Raw genomic sequence first — 23,206 nt, 5'->3', positions numbered from 1 at the left:
GGAGCAGGAAGCTGTGGGATGGAATCAGTTCAATCAACTCAATTGTTTTTTTTTCAATTGTTTTTAAGAAGAGGCTTGTTCAAATAAAACTTAAAAACAGAAAAGAATTTGGGTGTTTGTTTAGAAGAAAAGCATGCATAAATTATCTTTAAAATATTTTAAAAAATAAAGTATAGAAAAATTCTCAGTCTAGTAATATGGCCCATGCAGCCTGAGAGGGAGAAGTTTTCTGCAATTTTACAGAAAAAAAAAGTCTATCTTAAATATTCCGGACCTATCACTGATTCGACACCCCTATGTATTCGCAGGCAGCCAATGTTAGCTGTTAAAAATCAGACTTCGACTGAATTCATTCTGCTGGGACTCACAGATTCCCCAGATCTTCAAATCTGTGTTTTCCTATTTCTCCTCCTCACATACATACTCAGTGTTCTGGGGAACCTGACCATCATTGTCCTCACACTGCTGGATTCCCACCTCCAGACACCCATGTACTTCTTCCTCAGGAACTTCTCCTTTCTTGAAATCTCCTTCACATCCACGTTTACTCCTCGAATGCTCTTCAGCATCTCCACAGGAATTAAGACCATCAGCTTTGCTGGGTGCTTCACTCAGTACTTCTTTGCCATCTTCTTTGGAGCCACTGAGTTTTACCTTCTGACTGCCATGTCCTATGACCGATATGTGGCCATCTGTAAGCCCCTGCACTACAGCACCATCATGAGCAACAGGGTCTGTACCCTGCTGGTCCTCTGTTCTTGGATGAGTGGGCTCCTAATCATCTTATTTCCAATCATCCTGACCAGTCAACTGGATTTCTGTGCATCCAATGTGCTCAATCATTATTACTGTGACTATGGGCCCCTCATAGAAATAGCTTGTTCAGACACAAGGCTGCTGGAACTCTTTGACTTTGTTTTAGCAGTCCTGACCTTGATTGTCACCCTGGTGCTGGTGATTCTCTCCTACACACGCATCATCAGGACCATTCTGAAGATCCCATCTGCACACCAGAGGAAGAAGGCATTTTCCACGTGTTCCTCCCACATGGTTGTCATCTCCCTCTCTTATGGAAGCTGCATCTCCATGTACATAAAACCTTCAGCCACAGAAGGAGTTGCCTTCAATAAAGGTATAGCTGTACTCAATACGTCAGTTGCGCCTTTACTGAATCCATTCATTTACACTCTAAGGAATAAGCAAGTGAAACAAAGCTTCAAGGATATCACTAGAAAGATTGTGAATCTCCAATAAATCAGATGACCTCAGACTAAAGGAGAAATACAGACCATAGTCATCAAGTCCATCCTCACAGAAATTCAAGGCCAGCCTCTCCTCCCAGTTAAAGCATCATCTGAGATGAATTTACCATGAAGACATTTCAACCTTACATTTTGACTTACCAATGATTTTTGAGCAACATATTTGTAGTGAGAGTTTTGTTTTGTTTTGTTCTGTTCTGTTTTTGAAAGAAAAGCCCAGCTGTGCTATAAAGACATGTTTTTTGTTTTAATTCCAGGTGTACAATATCAGGTTGTTTCTGATTATTCACAACAGCAGACTATTTGCCTTGTGTGGTGATCTGGCAGCGGTGTGATTCTGCCAGCTGCAAATAGTTTAATTCTGAATCTCTGGAAACTTCAGAGTAAAAATGCCAGAGTAACATGCCAAAGCCCAGAGCCCATTGAGAAGCAGCATTCTGAAGGAAGAGAAAGTGGAAAGGAGGAGGTTCCTCCTACTGGTTCCTGCTCCTGCTGATGATCTTGCTGGTGGTCTAGAGAAAAAATAAGAAGCTGGAGATATCCAGACTATGAAGATTAGACTTGCCTCAAAGAACTCTTCCTATTCATCAGGAAGTAGTTTAAAGAGACCTATGCCCGCTTACCCCTCTAACCTTTCTCTTCTACCTAGTGTTGGAGTATTGGAAAGAATAGAGTTGGAAGAAAGGTAGAGATAAAAGAACCCAAATAAAATAGATAAAAAATACACTGACAGACTCACTGCTCCCAAACCCCTTGGGAGAGAGAGCTCACCGCCCAGACAGGTGGGCACTCCTGAGACTGCAGAGTGGGAGAGACCACCAATACTGCCCACCCCTGCCCACATGCCTGGCCCAAGAGGAAACTGTATATGGCCTCTGGGAACCGGAAGGTAGGGGCACTGGAGCTGCAGGTCCTCCCGACCCCCTGAGCTCCAGACACTGCCGGGACCTGAAGGGACCAGATCAACAGCTATCTGCACATAAATCCCATGGGAGGGAGAGCTAAACCTTCAGAGAGGCAGACACACCTGGGAAGCCAGAAGAGACTACACTCTGCCCACATTTCTGACTCCAGAGGAAAACACCTAACGCCATCTGGGACCCCAGTACACAGGGGACTCCCGGAAAAGGCGGCGCAAGCCCTCCTGGTTGCCGCCCTCATGGAGAACTCAAAAGCAGCCCGCCATGAGCAACTTGAGCCACGGGACCACAGGTAAGACCAACTTTTCTGCTACAAGCGACCTGCCTGGTGGACTCAGGACAAAGGCCCATAGGAATAGCTGAAGACCAGTAGACAGGAAAGGCTACACACCCGAAAGCAGAACACTCTGTTCCCATAACTGGCTGAAATAAAACAGGAAAACAGGTCTACAGCACTTCTGACACGAAGGCCTCTAGGACAGTCTAGCCACTGTCAGAAATACCAGAACAAAGTACCACCAAAGACAATCTGATGGCAAAAGGCAAGCACAGGAACCCAAGCAACAGAAAACAAGACTACATGGCATCATCGGAGCCCAATTCTCCCACCAAAGCAAACACTGAATATACAAACACACCAGAAAAGGAAGATCTAGATTTAAAATCATATTTGATCATGATGTTGGAGGACTTCAAGAAAGACATGCTTAAAGAAATGCAGGAAAACATAAATAAACAAGTAGAAGCCTATAGAGAGGAATCACAAAAATCCCTGAAAGAATTCCAGGAAAACACAATCAAACAGTTGAAAGAATTAAAAATGGAAATAGAAGCAATAAAGAAAGAACACAGGGAAACAACCCTGGATATAGAAAACCAAAGGAAGAGACAAGGAGCCATGAATACAAGCATCACAAACAGAATACAAGAGATAGAAGAGAGAATCGCAGGAGCAGAAGATTCCATAGAAATCATAGACACAACTGTCAAAGATAATGGAAAACAGAAAAAGTTACTGGTCCAAAACATACAGGAAATCCAGAACTCAAGGAGAAGATCATACCTAAGGATAATAGGTATAGAAGAGAGTGAAGACTCCCATCTCAGAGGACCAGTAAATATCTTCAACAAAATCATAGAAGAAAACTTCCCTAACCTAAAGAAAGAGATAACCATAAACATACAAGAAGCCTATAGAACTCCAAATACATTGAACCAGAAAAGAAACTCCTCCTGTCACATAATAGTCAAAACACCAAATGCACAAAACAAAGAAAGAATATTAAAAGCAGTAAGGGAAAAAGGTCAAGTAACATATAAAGGCAGACCTATCAGAATTACACCAGACTTCTCACCAGAGACTGTGAAAGCCAGAAGATCCTAGAGAGATGTCATACAGACCCTAAGAGAACATGAATGCCAGCCCAAGTTACTATAACCTGCAAAACTCTCAATTAACATAGATGGAGAAACCAAGATATTCCATGACAAAACCAATTTTTCACAATATCTTTCTACAAATCCAGTGCTACAAAGGAAAATAATTCGTAAAGCCCAACATAAGGAGGCAAGATATACCCTAGGAAAAGCAAGAAAGAAACTTCAGACCAATTTCCCTTATAAATATCGACGCAAAAATACTCAATAAAATCCCTGCAAACTGAATCCAAGAGCACATCAAAACAATCATCCATCAAGATCAAGTAGGCTTCATCCCAGGCATGCAGGGATGATTTAATATACGGAAAACCATCAACGTAATCCATTATATAAACAAACTGAAAGATAAAAACCACATGATCATTTCAATAGATGCTGAGAAAGCATTTGACAAAACTCAACACCCCCTCATGATAAAAGTCCTAGAAAGAATAGGAATTCAAGACCCATACCTAAACATAGTAAAAGCCATACACAGCAAACCAGTAGCTAATATTAAACTAAATGGACAGAAACTTGAAGCAATCCCACTAGAATCAGGGACTAGACAAGGCTGCCCACTCCCTACTCATTCAATATAGTTCTTGAAGTTCTATCTACAGCAATCAGACGACAAGAGAAGATCAAAGGTATACAGATTGGAAAAGAAGAAGTCAAAATATCACTATTTACAGATGATATGGTAGTATATTTAAGCGATCCCAAAAGTTCCATCAGGGAATTACTAACCTGATAAACACCTTCAGCAAAGTGGATGTGTATAAAATTATCTTAAATAAATCAGTAGCCTTCCTCTACACAAAAGAGAAACAAGCCAAGAAAGAAATTAGAAAAATGATACCCATGCTTGAATTACCCTAGATGCCTAGAACAAATGAAACTCAAGACGGATGATCAAAATGTGAATGCTTCACTCCTTCTTTAAAAGGGGAACAAGAATACCTTTGGCAGGGAATCGAGAGGCAAAGATTAAAACAGACACAGAAGGAACACCCATTCAAAGCCTGCCCCACATGTGGCCCATATATATTCAGCCATCCAATTAGACAAGATGGATGAAGCAAAGAAGTGCAGGCCAACAGGAGCCGGATGTAGATCTCTCCTGAGAGACACAGCCAGAATACAGCAAATACAGAGGCAAATGCCAGCAGCAAACCACTGAACTGAGAACAGGACGCCCATTGAAGGAATCAGAGAAAGAACTGGAAGAGCTTGAAGGAGCTCGAGACCCCTTATGAACAACACTGCCAAGCAACCAGAGCTTCCAGGGACTAAGCCACTACCTAAAGACTATACATGGACTGACCCTGGACTCTGACCTCATAGGTAGCAATGAATATTCTAGTAAGATCGCCAGTGGAAGGGGAAGCCCTTGGTCCTGCTAAGACTGAACCCCCAGTGACCATGATTGTTGGGGGGAGGGTGGCAATTGGGGAGAGAATGGGGAGGGGAACCCCCATAAAGAAGGGGACGGGGAGGGATTAGGGGGATGTTTGCTCGGAAACTGGGAAAGGGAATAACACTCGAAATGTAAATAAGAAACACTAAAGTTAATAAAAAAAAAAAAGTTTCAAAAAAAAAAAAAGAAAAATGATACCCTTCATAATAGTCCTAAATAATATAAAAATACGTCCGGGTGACTTTAACCAAGCAAGTAAAAGATCTGTATGATAAGAACTTCAAGTCTCTGAAGAAAGAAATTGCAGAAGATCTCAGAGGATGGAAATATCTTTCAGGCTCATGAATTCGCAGGATTAATATTCTAAAAGTGGCTATTTTACCAAAAGCGATCTACAGACTCAATGCAATCCCCATCAAAATTCGAACACAATTCTTCACAGAGTTAGACAGAACAATTATGTAAATTCATCTGGAATAACAAAAACCCAGGACAGCTAAAACTATCCTCAACAATAAAAGGACTTCAGGGGGAATCACTATCCCTGAACTCAAGCAGTATTATAGAGCAATAGTGATAAAAACTGCATGGTATTGGTACAGAGACAGACAGATAGAACAATGGAACAGAATTGAAGACCCAGAAATGAACCCACACACCTATGGGCACCTGATTTTTGACAAAGGAGCCAAAACCATCAAATGGAAGAAAGATAGCATTTTCAGCAAATGGTGCTGGTTCAACTGGAGGTCAACATGTAGAAGAATGCAGATCGATCCATGCTTATCACCCTGTACAAAGCTTAAGTCCAAGTGGATCAAGGACCTCCACATCAAACCAGATACACTCAAACTAATAGAAGAAAAAGTGGGGAAGCATCTGGAACACATGGGCACTGGAAAAAATTTCCTGAACAAAACACCAATGGCTTATGCTCTAAGATCAAGAATCGACAAATGGGATCTCATAAAACTGCAAAGCTTCTGTAAGGCAAAGGACACTGTGGTTAGGACAAAACAACAACCAACAGATTGGGAAAAGATCTTGCCCAATCCTACAACAGATAGAGGCCTTATATCCAAAATATACAAAGAATTCAAGAAGTTAGACCGCAGGGAGACAAATAACCCTATTACAAAATGAGGTTCAGAGCTAAATAAAGAATTCACAGCTGAGGAATGCCGAATGGCTGAGAAACACCTAAAGAAATGTTCAACATCTTTAGTCATAAGGGAAATGCAAATCAAAACAACCCTGAGATTTCACCTCACACCAGTCAGAATGGCTAAGATCAAAAACTCAGGTGACAGCAAATGCTGGTGAGGATGCGGAGAAAGAGGAACACTCCTCCATTGTTGGTGGGATTGCAGACTGGTACAACTATTCTGGAAATCAGTCTGGAGGTTCCTCAGAAAATTGGACATTGAACTACCTGAGGACCCAGCTATACCTCTCTTGGGCATATACCCAAAAGATGCCCCAACATATTAAAAAGACACATGCTCTACTATATTCATAGCAGCCTTATTTATAATAGCCAGAAGCTGGAAAGAACCCAGATGCCCTTCAACAGAGGAATGGATACAGAAAATGTGGTACATCTACACAATGGTATATTACTTAGCTATCAAAAACAATGACTTTATGAAATTCGTAGGCAAATGTTTGGAACTGGAAAATATCATCCTGAGTGAGGTAAACCAATCACAGAAAAACACACATGGTATGCACTCATTGATAAGTGGCTATTAGCCCAAATGCTTGAATTACCCTAGATGCATAGAACAAATGAAACTCAAGACGGATGATCAAAATGTGAATGCTTCACTCCTTCTTTAAAAGGGGAACAAGAATACCTTTGGCAGGGAATAGAGAGGCAAAGATTAAAACAGAGACAGAAGGAACACCCATTCAGAGCCTGCCCCACATGTGGCCCAAACATATACAGCCACCCAATTAGACAAGATGGATGAAGCAAAGAAGTGCAGGCAGACAGGAGCCGGATGAAGATCTCTCCTGAGAGACACAGCCAGAATACAGCAAATACAGAGGCAAATGCCAGCAGCAAACCACTGAACTGAGAACAGGACCCCCATTGAAGGAATCAGAGAAAGAACTGGAAAGCTTGAAGGCGCTTGAAACCCCTTATGAACAACAATGCCAAGCAACCAGAGCTTCCAGGGACTAAGCCACTACCTAAAGACTATACATGGACTGACCCTGGACTCTGACCTCATAGGTAGCATTGAATATCCTAGTAAGATCACCAGTTTAAGGGGAATCCTTGGGTCCTGCTAAGACTGAACCCCCAGTGACCGTGATTGTTGGGGGGAGGGCAGCAATGGGGGCAGGATGGGGAGGGGAACACGCATAAAGAAGGGGAGGGGGAGGGTTAGGGGGATGTTTGCCCGTAAACCGGGAAAGGGAATAACACTCGAAATGTAAATAAGAAATACTCAAGTTAATAAAAAAAAATGGGTTTTAGAGATAAACAAAGAATTCACAGCTGAGGAATATCGAATGGCTGAGAAGCACCAAAAGAAATGTTCAACATCTTTAGTCATCAAGAAAATGCAAGTCAAAAGAAGACTGAGATTTCACCTCACACCAGTGAGAATGGCTAAGATCAAACACTCTGGCAACAGCAGATGCTGGCAAGGATGTGCAGAAAGAGGAGCACTCCTCCATTGTTGGTGGGATTGCAGACTGGTACAACCATTCTGGAAATCAGTCTGGAGGTTCCTCATAATATTGGGCATTGCATTACCTGAGGACCCAGCTTTACCTCTCTTGCGCACATACCCAAAAGATGCTCCAACATACAACAAACACACATGCTCTACTATGTTCATAGCAGCTTTATTTATAATAGCCAGAAGCTGGAAAGAACCCAGATGCCCTTTAACAGAGGAATGGATACAGAAAATGTGGTACATCTACACAATGGAATACTACTCAGCTATCAAAAACAATGACCTTATGAAATTCATAGGCAAATGGATGGAACTGGAAAATATCATCCTGAGTGAGGTAAACCAATCACAGAAAAACACACATGGTATGCACTCATTGATAAGTGGCTATTAGCCCAAATGCTTGAATTGCCCTAGATGCACACAACACATGAAACTCAAGACGGATGACCAAAATGCGAATGCTTCACTCCTTCTTTAAATGGGGAACAAGAATTCCCTTGGCAGGGAATAGGAGGCAAAGTTTAGAACAGAGGGAGAAGGAACACCCATTCAGAGCCTTCCCCACATGTGGCCCATACATATACAGCCACCACACTAGATAAAATGGATGAATCAAAGAAGTGCAGGCCAATAGGAACTGGATGTAGATCTCTCCTGAAAGACACAGCCAGAATACAGCAAATACATAGGCGAATGCCATCATTAAACCACTGAACTGAGAACAGTACCCCCGTTGAAGGAATTAGTGAAGTACTGAAAGAGCTTGAAGGGGCTTGAGACTCCATATGAAAAACAATGCCAACCAACCAGAGCTTCAAGCTATTAAACACAGTGATATCATGAAATTCTTAGGCAAATGGATGGAACGTGAATATACCATCTTGAGTTAGGTAACCCAGTCACAAAGGGACACACATGGTATGCACTCACTGATAAGTGGATATAAGCCAAAAACAAGCTTGGAATTACCACGATACAACTCACAGACCATATGAAACTCAAGAAGAGATAAGATAACACCAAAGTGTGCATGCTACAGTACTACTCAGTAGGACGAAGAGAATAATCTCTGGGAAGTAGGGGAAGAGAAGGATCTTGGAGGGACAGAGGAGGGGGAAGAAAAAGGAGACAGCTAAGAGGATGAGATGGGTCAGGAATTTGAAAGTAGTTGTACAGCAGTGGGGGAAGGGGACCTGGTGGAAGCACCTAGAAAGTTCCAGATGCCAGGGATTCAAGAGGTTCCCAGGACCCAAGACAGAGGACTTTAGACAACATATCCAACAATGGAAGATAGAACCTGTAGAGACCATATCCAGTGAATAGGCATGGCCTCCAGTTGAGAGTTGAGGCCACACACCTTGTCAAAAATATTAATCCAGAATTCCTCTTGTCAGAAAGAAAAAGAGTGGAGCAGAAACTGAAGGAAAGGCCATCCAGAGACTGCCCCAGCTAGAGATTCATCCCATCTGCTGACACTAAACCCAGACACTATTGCTGATGCCAAGAAGTGCTTACTGACAGGAGCCTGATATAGCTGTCCCCTGAGAGGCTCTGCCAGAGTGGGACTAAAACAGATGCAGATGTACACAGCGAAACATTGGACTGAGTTCTGGGACCACAATGGGGAAGTTAGGGCATGGACTGTAGGACTGAAGGGGGTTGCAACCTCATACGAAAAACAATATCAACCAACCAGATCCTCCAGTGCTCCCAGGCACTAAACCACCAACCAAAGGGTACAATCATGGCTCAAGCTGAATATGTAGCAGAGGATTGCCTTATCTGGTATCACTGGGAGGGTAGGCCCTTGGTCATGTAGAAGCTTGATGACCCAGGAGAGGGAAACACTAGGCCACAGAGGCAATAGTGTTCAGGCATGGAGGGGAGCACCCTCATAGAGGCATGGGGGAGAGAAGAGGAGATAGGAAGCTAGTGCAGAGGAAACAGGGAAGAGGGATAACATTTAAAATGTAAATTAATGAAATAACCAATAAATACAAGGGAAAAAGAAAAAATGATAAAAGTTCTTGGGGAAGATAATTTGGCAAAGTATTCCAAAAACATTTTACTCAGCAATCCTGTTTCTGGAAGGTAGACTAGAGAACAAGGAAATAAACACAAGGGTGGATGTGAGAACACTTATGTCAACTTCCATGACGAAAGTTAGCTGCAGTGCCAGGGCCTTCCTTAAGATTACACTATACCCACACTGTAGAATATGACAGACTTTGAAGGTACATTTCAGAAGTCATGGCACAATGTTCAAATGTGGTTCAATAAAGTAGAAACTTCTAAAACACACTTTACAAAATAAAATCTTAGTTTTATTTTTTATGAACATGCAACATATGCAAATGCAGAACAGAGGCATGTGGCAGTAACTCCTCAGAGACATTATTAACATTTTATTGATAGTTATATTTTCCTCTGTATATAAATTTCTTGCAAATAGCAATGCTACATTTTACAAACTGGGAAACTAAATGCTGTGTCCAGGTCCTCACTTACACTTCCTTGAGGACCGGCCTCTGCTACTCCCTGTGTGTGAGTAACAGTTGAAAAAGATTCCTGAACAACCAACACCTGCCTTCCCAAGAAAATGGAGACATCTAGACCTGCCAACCAATGTGAACTCCGGCTGAGAAGAGTGAATCGTTGGTTTCAAGAATCTAGGGCTACCTCAGACTTCAGACCAGAGTCCTGGACATACAGAGGTGTGCGCTCTACCTGAGACAGAAGGAGAGCATGAAAATCATGTCTGTAAAGGCAGTCTGAACACAAGTCAAGTAGGGAACACCTACATCTCAGAAGGGTCTGAGGAGTTAGGGGTCAGTCAAGATACAAGTAACTGCAAGCCAAGCCAGCTACTCTCTGTCTCTGTCACTTTCCCTGTGCCCCCAGCAGGTACAAATGATGTCAGAGAAAAAGGCTTACAATAAGGAGTCACTGGGAGAATCAGGATGACAAATGTCTCAAGATCATGGACAAAGGAAGACACCAGAGCCTCAACCTTGACCAGGAATTATATCATCACACGGGGTCTTCTCGGCTGCCTTCCCTTGACCTCTGTCCCAGTGTTTGTGCTCTGAGCTCTTCTCTTAGAGTGAAGCACAGTCAAGACTTAAGACCAGGTCCCAGAAGCAGAGCTCTGAACAGTATATCTGTGTCTTGGACATTCACGCGGGATGAAACACTCCAATGCACACGCTGCACCCTGAGGACTGCAGGTCTCAGCTTCTCTTTTTCCTTGTGAATATCCAGGAGTCAGGCTCTGAGCTCCAAGATCTTGGGAAGAAAGGAGCCTGGGGTCAAGGACCCCTAAGGTATCTCTTCATGAGCCGCCTCATGGCCCCTGCGACCTCCTGGTTCCTCAGAGAATAAACAAAAGGGTTGCACATGGGGGTGACAACTGTGTAGAACAGAGTAAGAATCTGGTCTGTGTCCCCAAAGGAATCTGCCTGAGGCCTCATATAAGCCACAGTCCCAGTACCTAAAGAGAGAATGACCACAAACAAGTGGGAGGAACAGGTAGAAAAGAGCTTTTGACGACCCTGGGATGTTGCAACACCAAGGATGGTGGCAAGAATACAGGCATAAGAGGCCACAATCAATAAGAAAGGGGTGAAGATGAAAGTGATTGTGACAAAGAGGTTCCCCACTTCACCCCAGAAAGTGCTTGCACTAGCCAGTCTCAGCACAGGCAGGATGTCACACAGAAAATGATGGATGGTGTTGTCCCCACGGAAAGGCAACGTGAAGATGCAGACAGAGTGAGTAGTGCCTGTGATGAAGCCAGCAAGATAAGAGGCCCCCACCATGCCTGTACAGGTTCCCTGGCTCATCAGGGTAGCATAGTGCAGTGGACAACAGATGGCAGCATAGCGATCATAGGCCATGGCAGTGAGCAAGCAGCATTCAGTAACTCCAAAAAGAGAAAAGAAATATAACTGAGTGAAGCAGCTGCCAAGGGGGATGGTGGGGCAGGAAGACCGGAGGTCAGCCAACATCCTAGGCACAATGGTCGTGGTGTAGAGGATCTCCACCACAGAGAAGTGACGCAGGAAGAAGTACATGGGGGAGTGCAGCCCAGAGTCCGCCAGAGTTAGGAAGACAATCAGAGAGTTGCCCAGCAAGGTAACAACATAGATACACAGCACACCCCAGAACAGATGGCCCTGGAGAAAGCCAAAGCCAGAGAACCCCAGTAGAACAAACTCTGTTACATCTGTCTCATTATCATCCCCCATTTCCCCAAAGCAGACTAGGGATAAAACAATTTAAAAAGGAGCCAGAGAGGGGTAGCCAGCTGGACAGCAAGGCTGCAACAGTAAGGATGAAGAGCCGTCCATGACAGCAGCCCAGCTTGCTGAGGAAGATGCTGAGGATGGTGAAGAGGATGATGAGGAAGATGCTGGGGAGGATGCTGAGAATCTCGGCTGCTGCTGACTACCACCCAGTAAACAGGCCTTGGGAAGAGGAAGAAGAGCCAGACACTGAAAGATCTTCCCGCTCTTTCCGGTTTCCTCAGAAAAGCTTTCTTCAACTCACCCAGAGCTTAGGAGCAGAGACTGGGAACAAATGCATCTTCTCTCAGGAGAGTGGGTGAGCAGACAGAAAACAAATTATCTGGCAGAAGAAAATTGCATCCACCCAGAGGCAGAAAGAAGGTGGCAAAAAGCAACAGCAGGAGACAGGCACACAGAATTGAGGACCAGAGAGCTATGCAGGTTTTACCTGCAGACGGATCCACACAGCCCTCAGGGCTCCTCTCCCTGGAGTGCATCGCAGAAGTTCAAATCCCTGAAGAGCTGAGTCTCACAGTGTGGAGGGAGGAGGGGGGAGGAAGATGGAGGAGATGAGGGACTGGTTTCCTCTTCCTTGTGCCTAACAGTAAGCTCCCTGCTGTTGGACCTGGTTCTGGTTGGCCCTGCTCACACCCATACACAAAGGAGAAAACAGATTTTTGAGAAGGCTGTGGTATATAGAGCCCTCCCTCTAAGTGTGAATGGAGCTGGGCTCAGAAGGCAGGTGCTGTAAACCGTTTCTCTAGGTGGGACTTCCAGCCAAGCCCCAGGGGGCTGCCTTCTGCCTTTCCCACTCTCAGAATAGGTTCCTAGCATTCCTTCTATTCCTGGAAATGCCTTTTCTCCAAGGGCTGGAGACCTTGTGCATGCTGGCAGGCTTCTTCCACTAAACCGTATCAACAGCACTCCACAGTCCCGGGTGGCCTCACTGGAATGGTTCAGGAGAACCTGTGTTGGTGGTAAAGATAATGGAGACCAGGCAGGCTGACCGGCTATGCTACACCCAGGCCCAGATCCAGGGTTTTGGGTTAACCCACCCCAAAATCTACATCATCCGTGAACAGTTGGAGCATGTGAAAGGGCTGGTACTGAGATCCCAAACCTTCTGGATCACCATAGAATAGGACAACAACAGGATAACCAACAAGAGTCCTGGTGGAGATCTAATACTGACAGTGTCACAGAAGCCAGAGCTCTCAGACAAAAGACCCATTGCAATGAGCATTTGCAAATGAAGATGTTTGGACAGAAGGACATAGCATGGAACATGTTGTGATTTACTACAGATACCACATGAGATGTTTTCTGTGCTTTGGGAGGGTTTTTTTTTTTTTTGCTCTTGTGCATGTGCGTGTGTGTCTATCTGTATCTGTGTCTGTGTGTGTCTGTGTGTGAACACAGTTTGTGTGTTTCTGTGTGTGTGTGTGTGTGTGTGTTTGTGTGTGTGTCTAATTTTAACTGGGAGTTTGAAAGGGCAAAGGGTGAATATCAGGGCACAGGAAGATGAGCAAGACTGGGGTGTATGACTTAAAAGTCGCAATGAATCCATAAAAAGATTTTTATAAACTCCATGACATGCATTAACAATGGGTGGTTTCTGAAAACAGGAGAGGGAATAGTCAAATTGACTGGAAAAGTAAATAGCCAAAGAGAAAAAAACTGACAAGACTGAAAGTTGGTTTTAAGAAACAATACACAAAGGTGATTATCTTTAATGAGACTACCAGGTAAAAAAATTAAATAAGCAAAATCATAAGGGGAAGGGAAAGAAGACATCATAACTGATACCTCAGAAGTGTGAACCATTGCAAGAGCTTGTTGTAAAATTATTACATGCGAACTAATGGAATAACCTAGAAGGAATTAATAGACTCCTAAAAATGTACCATCCACCAAGACTGACTTGGGAAAAAACAGCAAATGTACAAAAACAAAAACAAAAAGAAAACCAGTGGTGCATCAGTAACAAAGTCTCCTGGGAAATAAATGACAAAAGTCTGAGGTTATGGAAATGTCTGTCTCCTTAACATAATCTTCAGGCTTCTGAAATGTCCCACTATGTCCCAAACAAATGCATGATTGTACATCAAAAATAATAAGACTATAAAATAAGGGCCATGGTGATGCTCAGCCTTTATGTCATCACAATGCTCTGTTTTTATATAGCAATGATCCATTGGACCATCGCACGGTGCATTCTGATATCACACCTCCACTGTAACACACGGTGATAAGCTGTGACATCGCAATTGTCATAGTCACGGTAAGGTGTAATTTGGTATACAGTATCTAAAGGGAAAGAGTTAAAAATACAAAGAGGTCAAGTTCAAAGTTGAGTGTTTAGAAATCACTGATGCTAAAAAGAGTTTCCAGGATAGGAAAGTGACCTGATCGTGTCAATAATGCTGAGATATTCAGTAAAATGAACACTGAAAATTGATCACTGTGTTTCACATAACGGTGATAGTGAAAATCTGGAGTGATAGGGACAAGTGGAGAGAATACTAGGGACCAAAGGAGTAAATTGGAAATAAGAGGGAGAAACACTTCTTGATGCAGTGACAGTTCCTCTAATTCTAGCACTTGGGAAACTAAAGAAGGAGAATTGACACAAGTTCAAGACCATCCTAGGCTACATAACTACAGAGCAAAACCCTGTCAGGAAAAAGTAACCACAATTGTGTAGCAACACTTTGATGCCCAACTACATAACACCCAACATTCAGAGGAAAAGTCTAGGCTACTTCAGACAGCATCTCACTTCTCACAGGGAAAAGCGGTCTGGGGTTGCTAATGCTTCTGATATCAGAAAGTAACTGGTAAGGTCCCTGTGATCTTGGGATTCAGTTCAGGGTGGGGCCAAGGAACGGAGGAAAGAGGAAACAGACCTACAGAAATATATTAACTTGAATGATTATGAAGACTTGAAAATGTGTGTTGAAGGTTGATGGTTGATGAGTGTCTGGTGTCCCTGGAATGCTTCTGGGAGACACAGTGTAAAACAGGACCTCCAGCCTTCCCCACATCATGGCTAACACTTGGGCTGCACATTGGGGTAAACCAAAGATAATTTAGGATTGTGCTTGGAAAATTATCTGCATAGAAAATTTTGTTGAGATTTTTAGTACATAATTATAAGGAAAATAAAATGTATGCCACTAGAGATGGGTTTAAACATTGATTTATGTAATAGTTCAAATACTGCGTAATAGTTTGAATATTGATTTATATAATAGTTCCCAAACACAGCTAGTGTCTGTAAACATACTTTTTATATTAGGTTTTATACCTGAAAAAATAGATAATTGCAAGGCATGTAAGGCACACCTATAATCCCAGTACTTGAGAGTAACAAGCAGGTGAATTCTCTGTGAGTTCATGGCTACCCTATCTCCATAGCAAATTCTAGGCCAGCCAATACCATATGGTGAGATCCTGGGTCAAAACAACAACCACAAAAACTCATAATGTTAGGAAATTCTTCATTAAGGATGAAAAATATATCATATCTAATCATATTTTCTTAGTGTCGAGTATTGCAGAATAATAGATGCCAGAAAATCTAGAATAAATATGCATGAATCACTCTGTGTTAGCTTAGATACTTGAATGGGACACAGTAGCAGATAAAAGATAATTATATCTATGAACAAGGGAACACAAGGCAATGATCTCCACAGAAAGGTGAGCCCTCAGGAAGTCCCAGGGGCTCACCACCTCCATCATCTGAAAGCGTCACTGTAAGCTTGCTTTGTGTTCTCACTGTTCAGACATTCGCTCTATCTGAAAGTAGATCTTAGGGCCAAATTAGCGTGCATCTTGGTGCATTGCTTATCCATGTGTCTCACCTCATCCTTGGTCAACTGAGGAAAAGTGATTCACACTTATTTTATTCTTCCCACCTTAAAAAATTATAAAGGAGCTGGAGAGGTATCTCAGAGGTTGAGAACACTGAATGCTCTTCCAGAGTTAGTTCAACAACCACAGTGTGACTCATAAATATCTGTAATGGAATTCAATGACCTCTTCTGGTGTGACTGAAAAGAGCAACAGTGTAGTCATGTACATAAAATAAATAAATAAAAATGTATCAAATATTTATCTATACCTTCCTCATCCTTCATTCCATGGGCCATTTAATCTCAACTTCTTCCTGACCTTTACATGAATTTCCTGCAATGAAATTTGAAAGAAGATCTCAACTGGGCTATAAAACATGTTAAAAACATAATCCATTCTATAAACCTACACAAAGAAAAGACCATGTTATCATCTCATCAGATGCTGGAAAAGCCTTTGACAAAATACAACACCACTTCATAGTAAAAGTATTGGAGAGAATAAGAATTCAAGGACTGTAGCTAAATATAATAAAAGCCACATTCAGCAAGCCAATACCCAACATCAAACTAAATGGACAGAAACTTGAAACAATCCCACTAAAATCAGAGACTAGACAAGGCTGCCCACTCTCTCCCTACTTATTCAATATAGCTCTTGAAGTCCTAGCAAGAGCAATTAAGCAACAAAAGTAGATCAAAGGGTTACAAATTGGAAAAGAAGAAGTAAAGATATCACGATTTGCATATGATATGATACCAATCTTAAGTGACACCAAAAGTTCCACGAGAGAACTCCTACAGCTGATAAACAACTTCAGCAAAGTGGCTGAATACAAAATTAATTCAAACAAATCAGTAGCTTTCCTCTACTCAAAGGATAAATGGGTTGAGAAAGAAATTAGGGAAATGACACCCTTCACAATAGTCACAAATAATATAAAATACCTCAGTGTGACTTTAATCAAGCAAGTGAAAGATCTATATGACAAGAACTTCAAGTCTGTGAAGAAAAATATTGAAAAAGTTATCAGAAGATGAAAAGATCTCCCATGCTTATAGATTAGCATGGTAAAAATGGCCATTTTCCCTAAAGCAATCTACAGGTTCAGTGCAATCCCCATCAAAATTCTAACTCAATTCTTCACAGAGACAGAGAGGGCAATTCTCAAGTTTATCTGGAATAATGAAAAACCCAGAATATCAAAAACAAGTCTCAAAATTGAAAGAACTTATGTGGGAATCATCATCCCTGACCTGAAGCTATACTACAAAGAAGTAGTGATTTTAAAAAAACCACATGGTATTGGTACAGAGACAGACAGGTAGATCAGTGGAATAGAATTGAAGACCCAGAAATGAACTTTGATCTTTGACAAAGGAACCAAAATCATCCAGTGGGGGAAAAAAGGCAGCATTTTCAACAAATGGTGCTAGTTCAATGGGTGGTCAGCATGTAGAAGAATACTAATTGAACGATTCTTATCTCCTTGTACAAAGCTCAAGTCCAAGTAGATCAAGGACCTCCACATAAATCCAGATACGATAAATCTAATAGAAGAGAAAGTGGAACCTGGTCCACAGCTCCCTGCTCCCAAACCCCATGGGAGAGAGAGCTCACCGCCCAGACAGGTGGGCACTCCTGAGACTGCAGGGCTGGAGAGACCACCAATACTGCCCACCCTTGCCCATATCCCTAGCCCAAGAGGAAACTGTATAGGGCCTCTGGGAACAGGAAGATAGGGGCACTCAAGCAACAGGTCTCCTGTGATCCAGACACGGCCTGGATCTGAAGGTACCCAGTCAACAGCTCCCTGCACCCAAATCCTGTGGGAGGGAGAGCTAAACCTTCAGAGGAAAAGAAATGCCTGGGAAGCCAGAAGAGAGTACACGCTGCCCACATTTCTGACTCTAGAGGAAAACACCTAACGCCATCCGGGACCCCTGTACACAGGGACCCTAGAAAAAGTGGGCAGGCCCTTCTGGTTGCAACTCTCACGGAGAGCTGAAACGCAGACCCCAGGAGCAACTTCAGACCGGGGACCAGAAGTAAGACCAACTTTTCTGCTCCAAGTGACCTGCCTGGTGGACCCAGGACACGCGCTCACAGGAACAACTGAAGACCAGTAGACAGGAAAGAATACACAGCTAAAAGCAGAACACTCTGTTCCCATATGTAGCGAGCCATATTGGATTTGGGCCTGGCCGCTTTGTGACTGTATAGCTCAAAGTGGCTACATGACTCTGGGCTGTATGGCCACAGATACTCACCCCTAAGATGACTGCCATAAAGTCTTGAGATTGTTGGACAAAAGCCTCTCCCATGAATTTATGGCACAGGAAGATAACAATCACAGAATGCTTCAGCCTGAGCAAATACCAGATGTCTCCTGAGCAAACACTAGATGTCTCCACCGCCTGACCTCTTTTCGTCCTGCTATCACTGCCTCAATATCCTCGCCCCTCCCTCCTTTGTGTTTCACAAAGGTCACTCCCCCTATCTGAATGCCTTATAAGCTGTAACACTCACCCTAGTAAATGAGACCTTGACAACAGAACCTTGCTTGGTCTCCTTCTTTTCTCCCCCACTTGACCCTCAGGCCTCAGCACCTCTTTGGAACCCTGAATAACTAGACCTGCTGGATGGCTCAAGTGGCACCTGAACAGGGACCCTGAAGCACGGCCAACTACTGGACGATGGAGACAGGAGATCCATGGAGAGATTGAGGACTCTTCAGGCCGCATCGCTTGTGCGTCGCTGGAGAGGGAGGTAAGACCAGTCGAATAATTGTCGTCCCATTGTCATGGGAAGGTATTGTCTAAGGAAGCTTGTTTCATAGGAGAGATCAAGCGTTCATTCAGGGAGAGAGGAATAAGAGTTAAGAAAAAGGATTTAATCAAATTTTTTTTGTTTTGTTGATGAAAAGTGTCCTTGGTTAGTTTTAAGAGGCCCCGATATACACCCCCTTACTTGGAATAAGGTGGGTCAAGACATTAATAAACTCTTGAAAGCCGATGACCCAGTGTCCGCGGCATTTTTCAGTTATCGGGGTATCATTAGAGATATAATAAAGGACGCCGAAAAAGGGGGCAAAAGTGCCCGCCTTTTGGCTGATGCTGAGGACTTCTTACAAGCCTCATGACCACCATCACTGAAGAGGGCCAGCAGAGTCCTCTGCAACAGCTAAGAGTCAGAGTCCCTTGACTGCTCCAGGGGAAGCCCCACGGTGAAAATAAAAACAGAGAGCTGCACTCTCCTTGCCCTTCCATTGTCATTGATATGCCTGGGGATGGGGGAAATTCCTCATCCGAAGCCTTACGATCTCTAGAAGACCCCAAGATGTCCAAAAATTCAAAAACCATTTATCCTTCTCTCAAAGAAATTTTTGGGGAAAATGATAGTGGCAAAAACAAAAGCCGCCGTTATCGCCGCCCCTCTGAGTCAGGTCTAGATCCCGCCTCTGAGGCCGAGTTAGAAGAGGAAGCTGCCAGATATGAGGAAGAGAGATATGATCCCAAGCCACAGGAGACTCAGATCTTCTTCACTCAGAGGTCCGGGCCTATCCGCCCCCCACCTTATTTACCCCCTGGTAAAGCCAAATACGAGACTTGATATCAAAATTCAAAGATTAGAATTACTTAGTAGAAGAAGAGGGGAATGAGAGATAGTTTTAAATTAGCCCAAAACTCAGCAACAGGACCTGACTCAGGAAGACAGATTGTTAAAAATGCAAGAGAACTACTTTGCTTATCACCTGGTGTGAGTAACTGCTCTGTCTGTGATGTTTGTTTAAGCCCCCACTGTGCCTTTCAGCCATTGCATCCTGCAGAGAGCATTCCAGGAAACTGGTTGGCCCAAGCCTAACCAGATGTGTTTCAAATGCAGATGCTTCATCAACTCTGACAAACTTTTACCCTAACAGGACAAGAGATAAAAATAATGAGGACCTGAGGACCCGACCCTTCTCCTGATTTAGTAGCTCTGTTCCAGGAACCAGGGGGCCATAAAACCTTTTGGCATCCCCTTATCTCCTGGAGCCATAAAACAATCCTGTAACTTGTGGTATCTTTGACATTCCCCTTTGACATCCCCTCATCCCCTGGGGCTCACAGCCTCTTCATTTAAATACTTTTTCTCCCAGCCTCTAAGGAAGGGACAAGACAGAGTAGGGAAGTGTGGGGCTGAGGGTAACAAGCGTGCAGGCCTGCTAGCAAGCAAGCTACAGGCTGTGCGTGGGCAACAGCACAGCTCAGGCCAAGTCACCATAAGAGGAGTTTCCAGGTGAGGAAGCCATCACGGAAACAGGCACGTATTGGGGTAAGATGGGCTAGAAAAGGCCTCGATGATTTGGGCTAGCATGAGTAAAACTTGTAATAAAAAAGGGACAAGGTAATGGTAAAGTGTTTTTGTGTATGCGTTCTTTTAGAGTTATGTTTTAGTCTTTGGACCCTGATTAGAGATAGTTTACACCCTAGACATGAGAGAGAATGGGTTTGGGAAAAACAGTCCTCCCAGACTCTCCGCGGATGCTTTGGAGAAAGAGAAAAACTTTCAGAGCTCTCCTGGGAACAGAAGAAAGGCAGGAGACATCCTGACTCTCTGCTGGCTCCTATTGGAGAAATGCTTATTTCTGGTTCTGAGTTCCATAGGTAGGATATCTGGGGCCCTTCAGTGGGACACCATCTGGTTTTTCCCCTCTATGTCTATTGTCTGTCCTTGGTGCACCAAGCTGTCCATGTCTGTCAGTTTATGTCTGTGGTTTTTGTTTCTCGTTGTTTAAATGTTTTACGTTTCATGTTCTAAAGAAAAAATGGTAAAAACTTTATCTGCTGTTCGTTCACACCTTGATTTGGTTTTAACTCATTTCAAAAAAAAAGGGAACAAATGAATAAAAAACAGTTTCAATCGGCCTTTTGAGCCCTGTACCTGTAGCTAGGAGCCTAGGTCAGCTGGAGAAGCTGCTCGGGGGCTGAGCGTCTGCAGGAGCTGATCTTAAAGGGACCAACAGCTCCTCAGCTTCTATGGTTCGGGAACTGATGGCTGTTTCTCTTAGTAAAATCCCTGACTTATTATTAGACTTAGCAGGTGACAAGGTGCTTCTCTTAAAATCACAGCTAGAAAGGTAAAAATGGTGCTTGGTCTAAATATTAAAGACATGTGCAGCCATTTCAATTTTGTTTCTGACTGGTTTTAAAAGTATAAATATGCTCTACATGCCTTGGTCATGGATTATTGGCTTTTAAGTTATTGGAGATAGTTAAAAAATTATAACGTCAGTAACAGAAAGTTGACATAAAACTGGTAATTTGAATGGAGTCATTCTAGACAACATGTGGCATGAGCCATCCTAGGGAAACAGGTCTAAATTGATATAACATTTTTATGAACTCTTATCCTAGAAACCAGGCTTCTAAAAGAATTTAGGGCAATGTCTCTTTGTTGAGGTATTGATGACCGCACCATCATGCATTCATATGTACGAATTGGCAGTCAAACTTTGTAGCATGAAGGATAGACTCAGTGTCTTGGACACTAGATTTTGGAAACTAGATTGTTTGTTGGAGGTTGAGTCTTTCCAGGGCAAAAGATTGATACTTTTACTGCTGCATGCTTTTTGTATTTACTTGCAAATTTGCATGCATGCAACCCACTAGAAAATGCGCTGCTGTGTTTTACCGTGGTTCATCTAATAAAAAGATGCTACATGTATATGATTGGATCCACTTGTTTGTTCTACGAGAGTTTTACACTTGCTTCAGCACAGATTAGTTGTAAGTACGTGCTGTGCCACTGTTTTTAAAATGTTAGAAAAACGATATCAAACTTGATTCATATACTGATAGCCAATGTAGCAGAAACTATGGTTTACGAATTGATTAAAAAGTTTTCCTTTTTTTTAGATACTACTAACCCTCAAATTTTACAATTGCTTAGTGCTTTTATCAGAGGCAGTTTCTACATGAAATCAGTGAGTGATGATTTCAGTGTAAATGTCTGACAACTCACTGTCCTTTCAGTGCTCTGCCTCAGACAACTAAACAAAACCATAGACTCACACCCAGCTCTTTAGAAATGGTAATGGAGTTGATAGCACACCCTCACGAAGGAGGAAGACTCCATTTGCTTACTGTCAACTCCCAGCCTCACCCTGCCAACTCAGGGATTTCTAAGTAAGGCTAAATCTGGACCATATTTACAGGATTTGGCATTTCTAATTAATGCTTATATTTAGGTAAATAAAGCTGGTGAGGGGCTGGAGAGATGGCTTAGTGGTTAAGAGCACTAAGTACTGTTCCTTTATAGGCCATTTAAGAACTCAAACTGGATTGCCTGGACTCCTTAGCAAGGGAGGACAATGATACCAGACAGATTATAGGCCTTACATAGGAACAATTAGTCAAAAAATCTCATTCTTTATATCACCAAAACAATAATGCTGGAGACAATAATTTGGTATAAAAATCAAATTATATATTTGCTGTATAAATAAAGGAATTATCCACATACACAAAATATGCTCTTTATTTCAATTTTAAATTGTAGACACCAAAGACACTCTGAGTACTATGACACCCTCAACAAGGGTCATCATGTTCTTTGGAAGGACCCTTCTTTAGACAACAAGGTCTGACCCATGTTCCTTTCAGATGATGACCTGCTACTGGATTACGGTGTGCATCCTCTCCCTTCCGCTAAGGATCATCGGAGCACCCTACCAGATTTACAACTATACATGGGTAATCAAAACTGAGGCTGGTGATATAGTCAATACCTCTTCCACTCTGGGGGATTGGGGGGTCCCCTAGTTGGAATCCCCTATTCATGGGTTTATGTCAATTGGCCCTAGGAGCCAGAGAGGCTTGGGGTACCCCCCATGACTACATGCCACGACAAAAACCAGTCAACAATATAGAAGGCTATAACATCGACCCTGGATGTCAAAATAAGTGGGCCCGATCCTTCCTGGCAGTTACACCTGTCTATGCCTGCCCAGGAAGCCACAGAGACCGATCCTTAGGAGGGAAATGTGGTTATCACGATAAATATTTTTGTGCCTCCTGGAGCTGTGAAACCACGGGTGACACCTATTGGAACCCCTCTTCCTCTTGGGATCTTATATTACTTAAAAGATTTAATCCACCACAAGGCAAAACATATGCCAAATGGCAAGGTAACCCCTATTCAGGAGAATCTGCCACTCTTTTCCCACAATGTAGCTCTTGGTGTAATACCTTACAGGTAACCTTCACAGAACATGGAAGGAAGTTTAATTGGGAAAATACTAGAGGAGCCGAGTGGGGCCTATGTGCCTACACACCTACATTCAAACATAAATGCCTCCTCT

The 23,206-nt window shown here is 42.9% G+C and overlaps 2 protein-coding genes across 2 annotated transcripts; one reads left to right on the top strand and one right to left on the bottom strand.

Moving 5' to 3' along the window:
• Positions 1-315: 315 nt before the first annotated feature.
• LOC116890006 (olfactory receptor 6C4-like) lies at positions 316-1,254 on the top strand. The gene has a single exon (XM_032890791.1). It carries the CDS (start codon positions 316-318, stop codon positions 1,252-1,254), a length of 939 nt encoding a protein of 312 aa, XP_032746682.1.
• Positions 1,255-11,025: 9,771 nt separating this feature from the next.
• Positions 11,026-11,964, bottom strand: LOC116890005 (olfactory receptor 9). Its single transcript, XM_032890790.1, has one exon. The coding sequence runs from the start codon at positions 11,962-11,964 to the stop codon at positions 11,026-11,028; it is 939 nt and encodes a 312-aa protein (XP_032746681.1).
• Positions 11,965-23,206: the final 11,242 nt, after the last annotated feature.

The sequence above is a fragment of the Rattus rattus genome, chromosome 1 (genome assembly GCF_011064425.1).
Source record: "Rattus rattus isolate New Zealand chromosome 1, Rrattus_CSIRO_v1, whole genome shotgun sequence".
Lineage (NCBI taxonomy): Eukaryota > Metazoa > Chordata > Mammalia > Rodentia > Muridae > Rattus > Rattus rattus.
This window is presented reverse-complemented; position numbering and strand designations above follow the sequence as displayed.

Bases quoted from the DNA above. Each gene is read 5' to 3' on its own strand.
- LOC116890006 (XM_032890791.1), top strand. From the start codon at position 316: ATGTTAGCTGTTAAAAATCAGACTTCGACTGAATTCATTCTGCTGGGA.
- LOC116890005 (XM_032890790.1), bottom strand. From the start codon at position 11,964: ATGGGGGATGATAATGAGACAGATGTAACAGAGTTTGTTCTACTGGGG.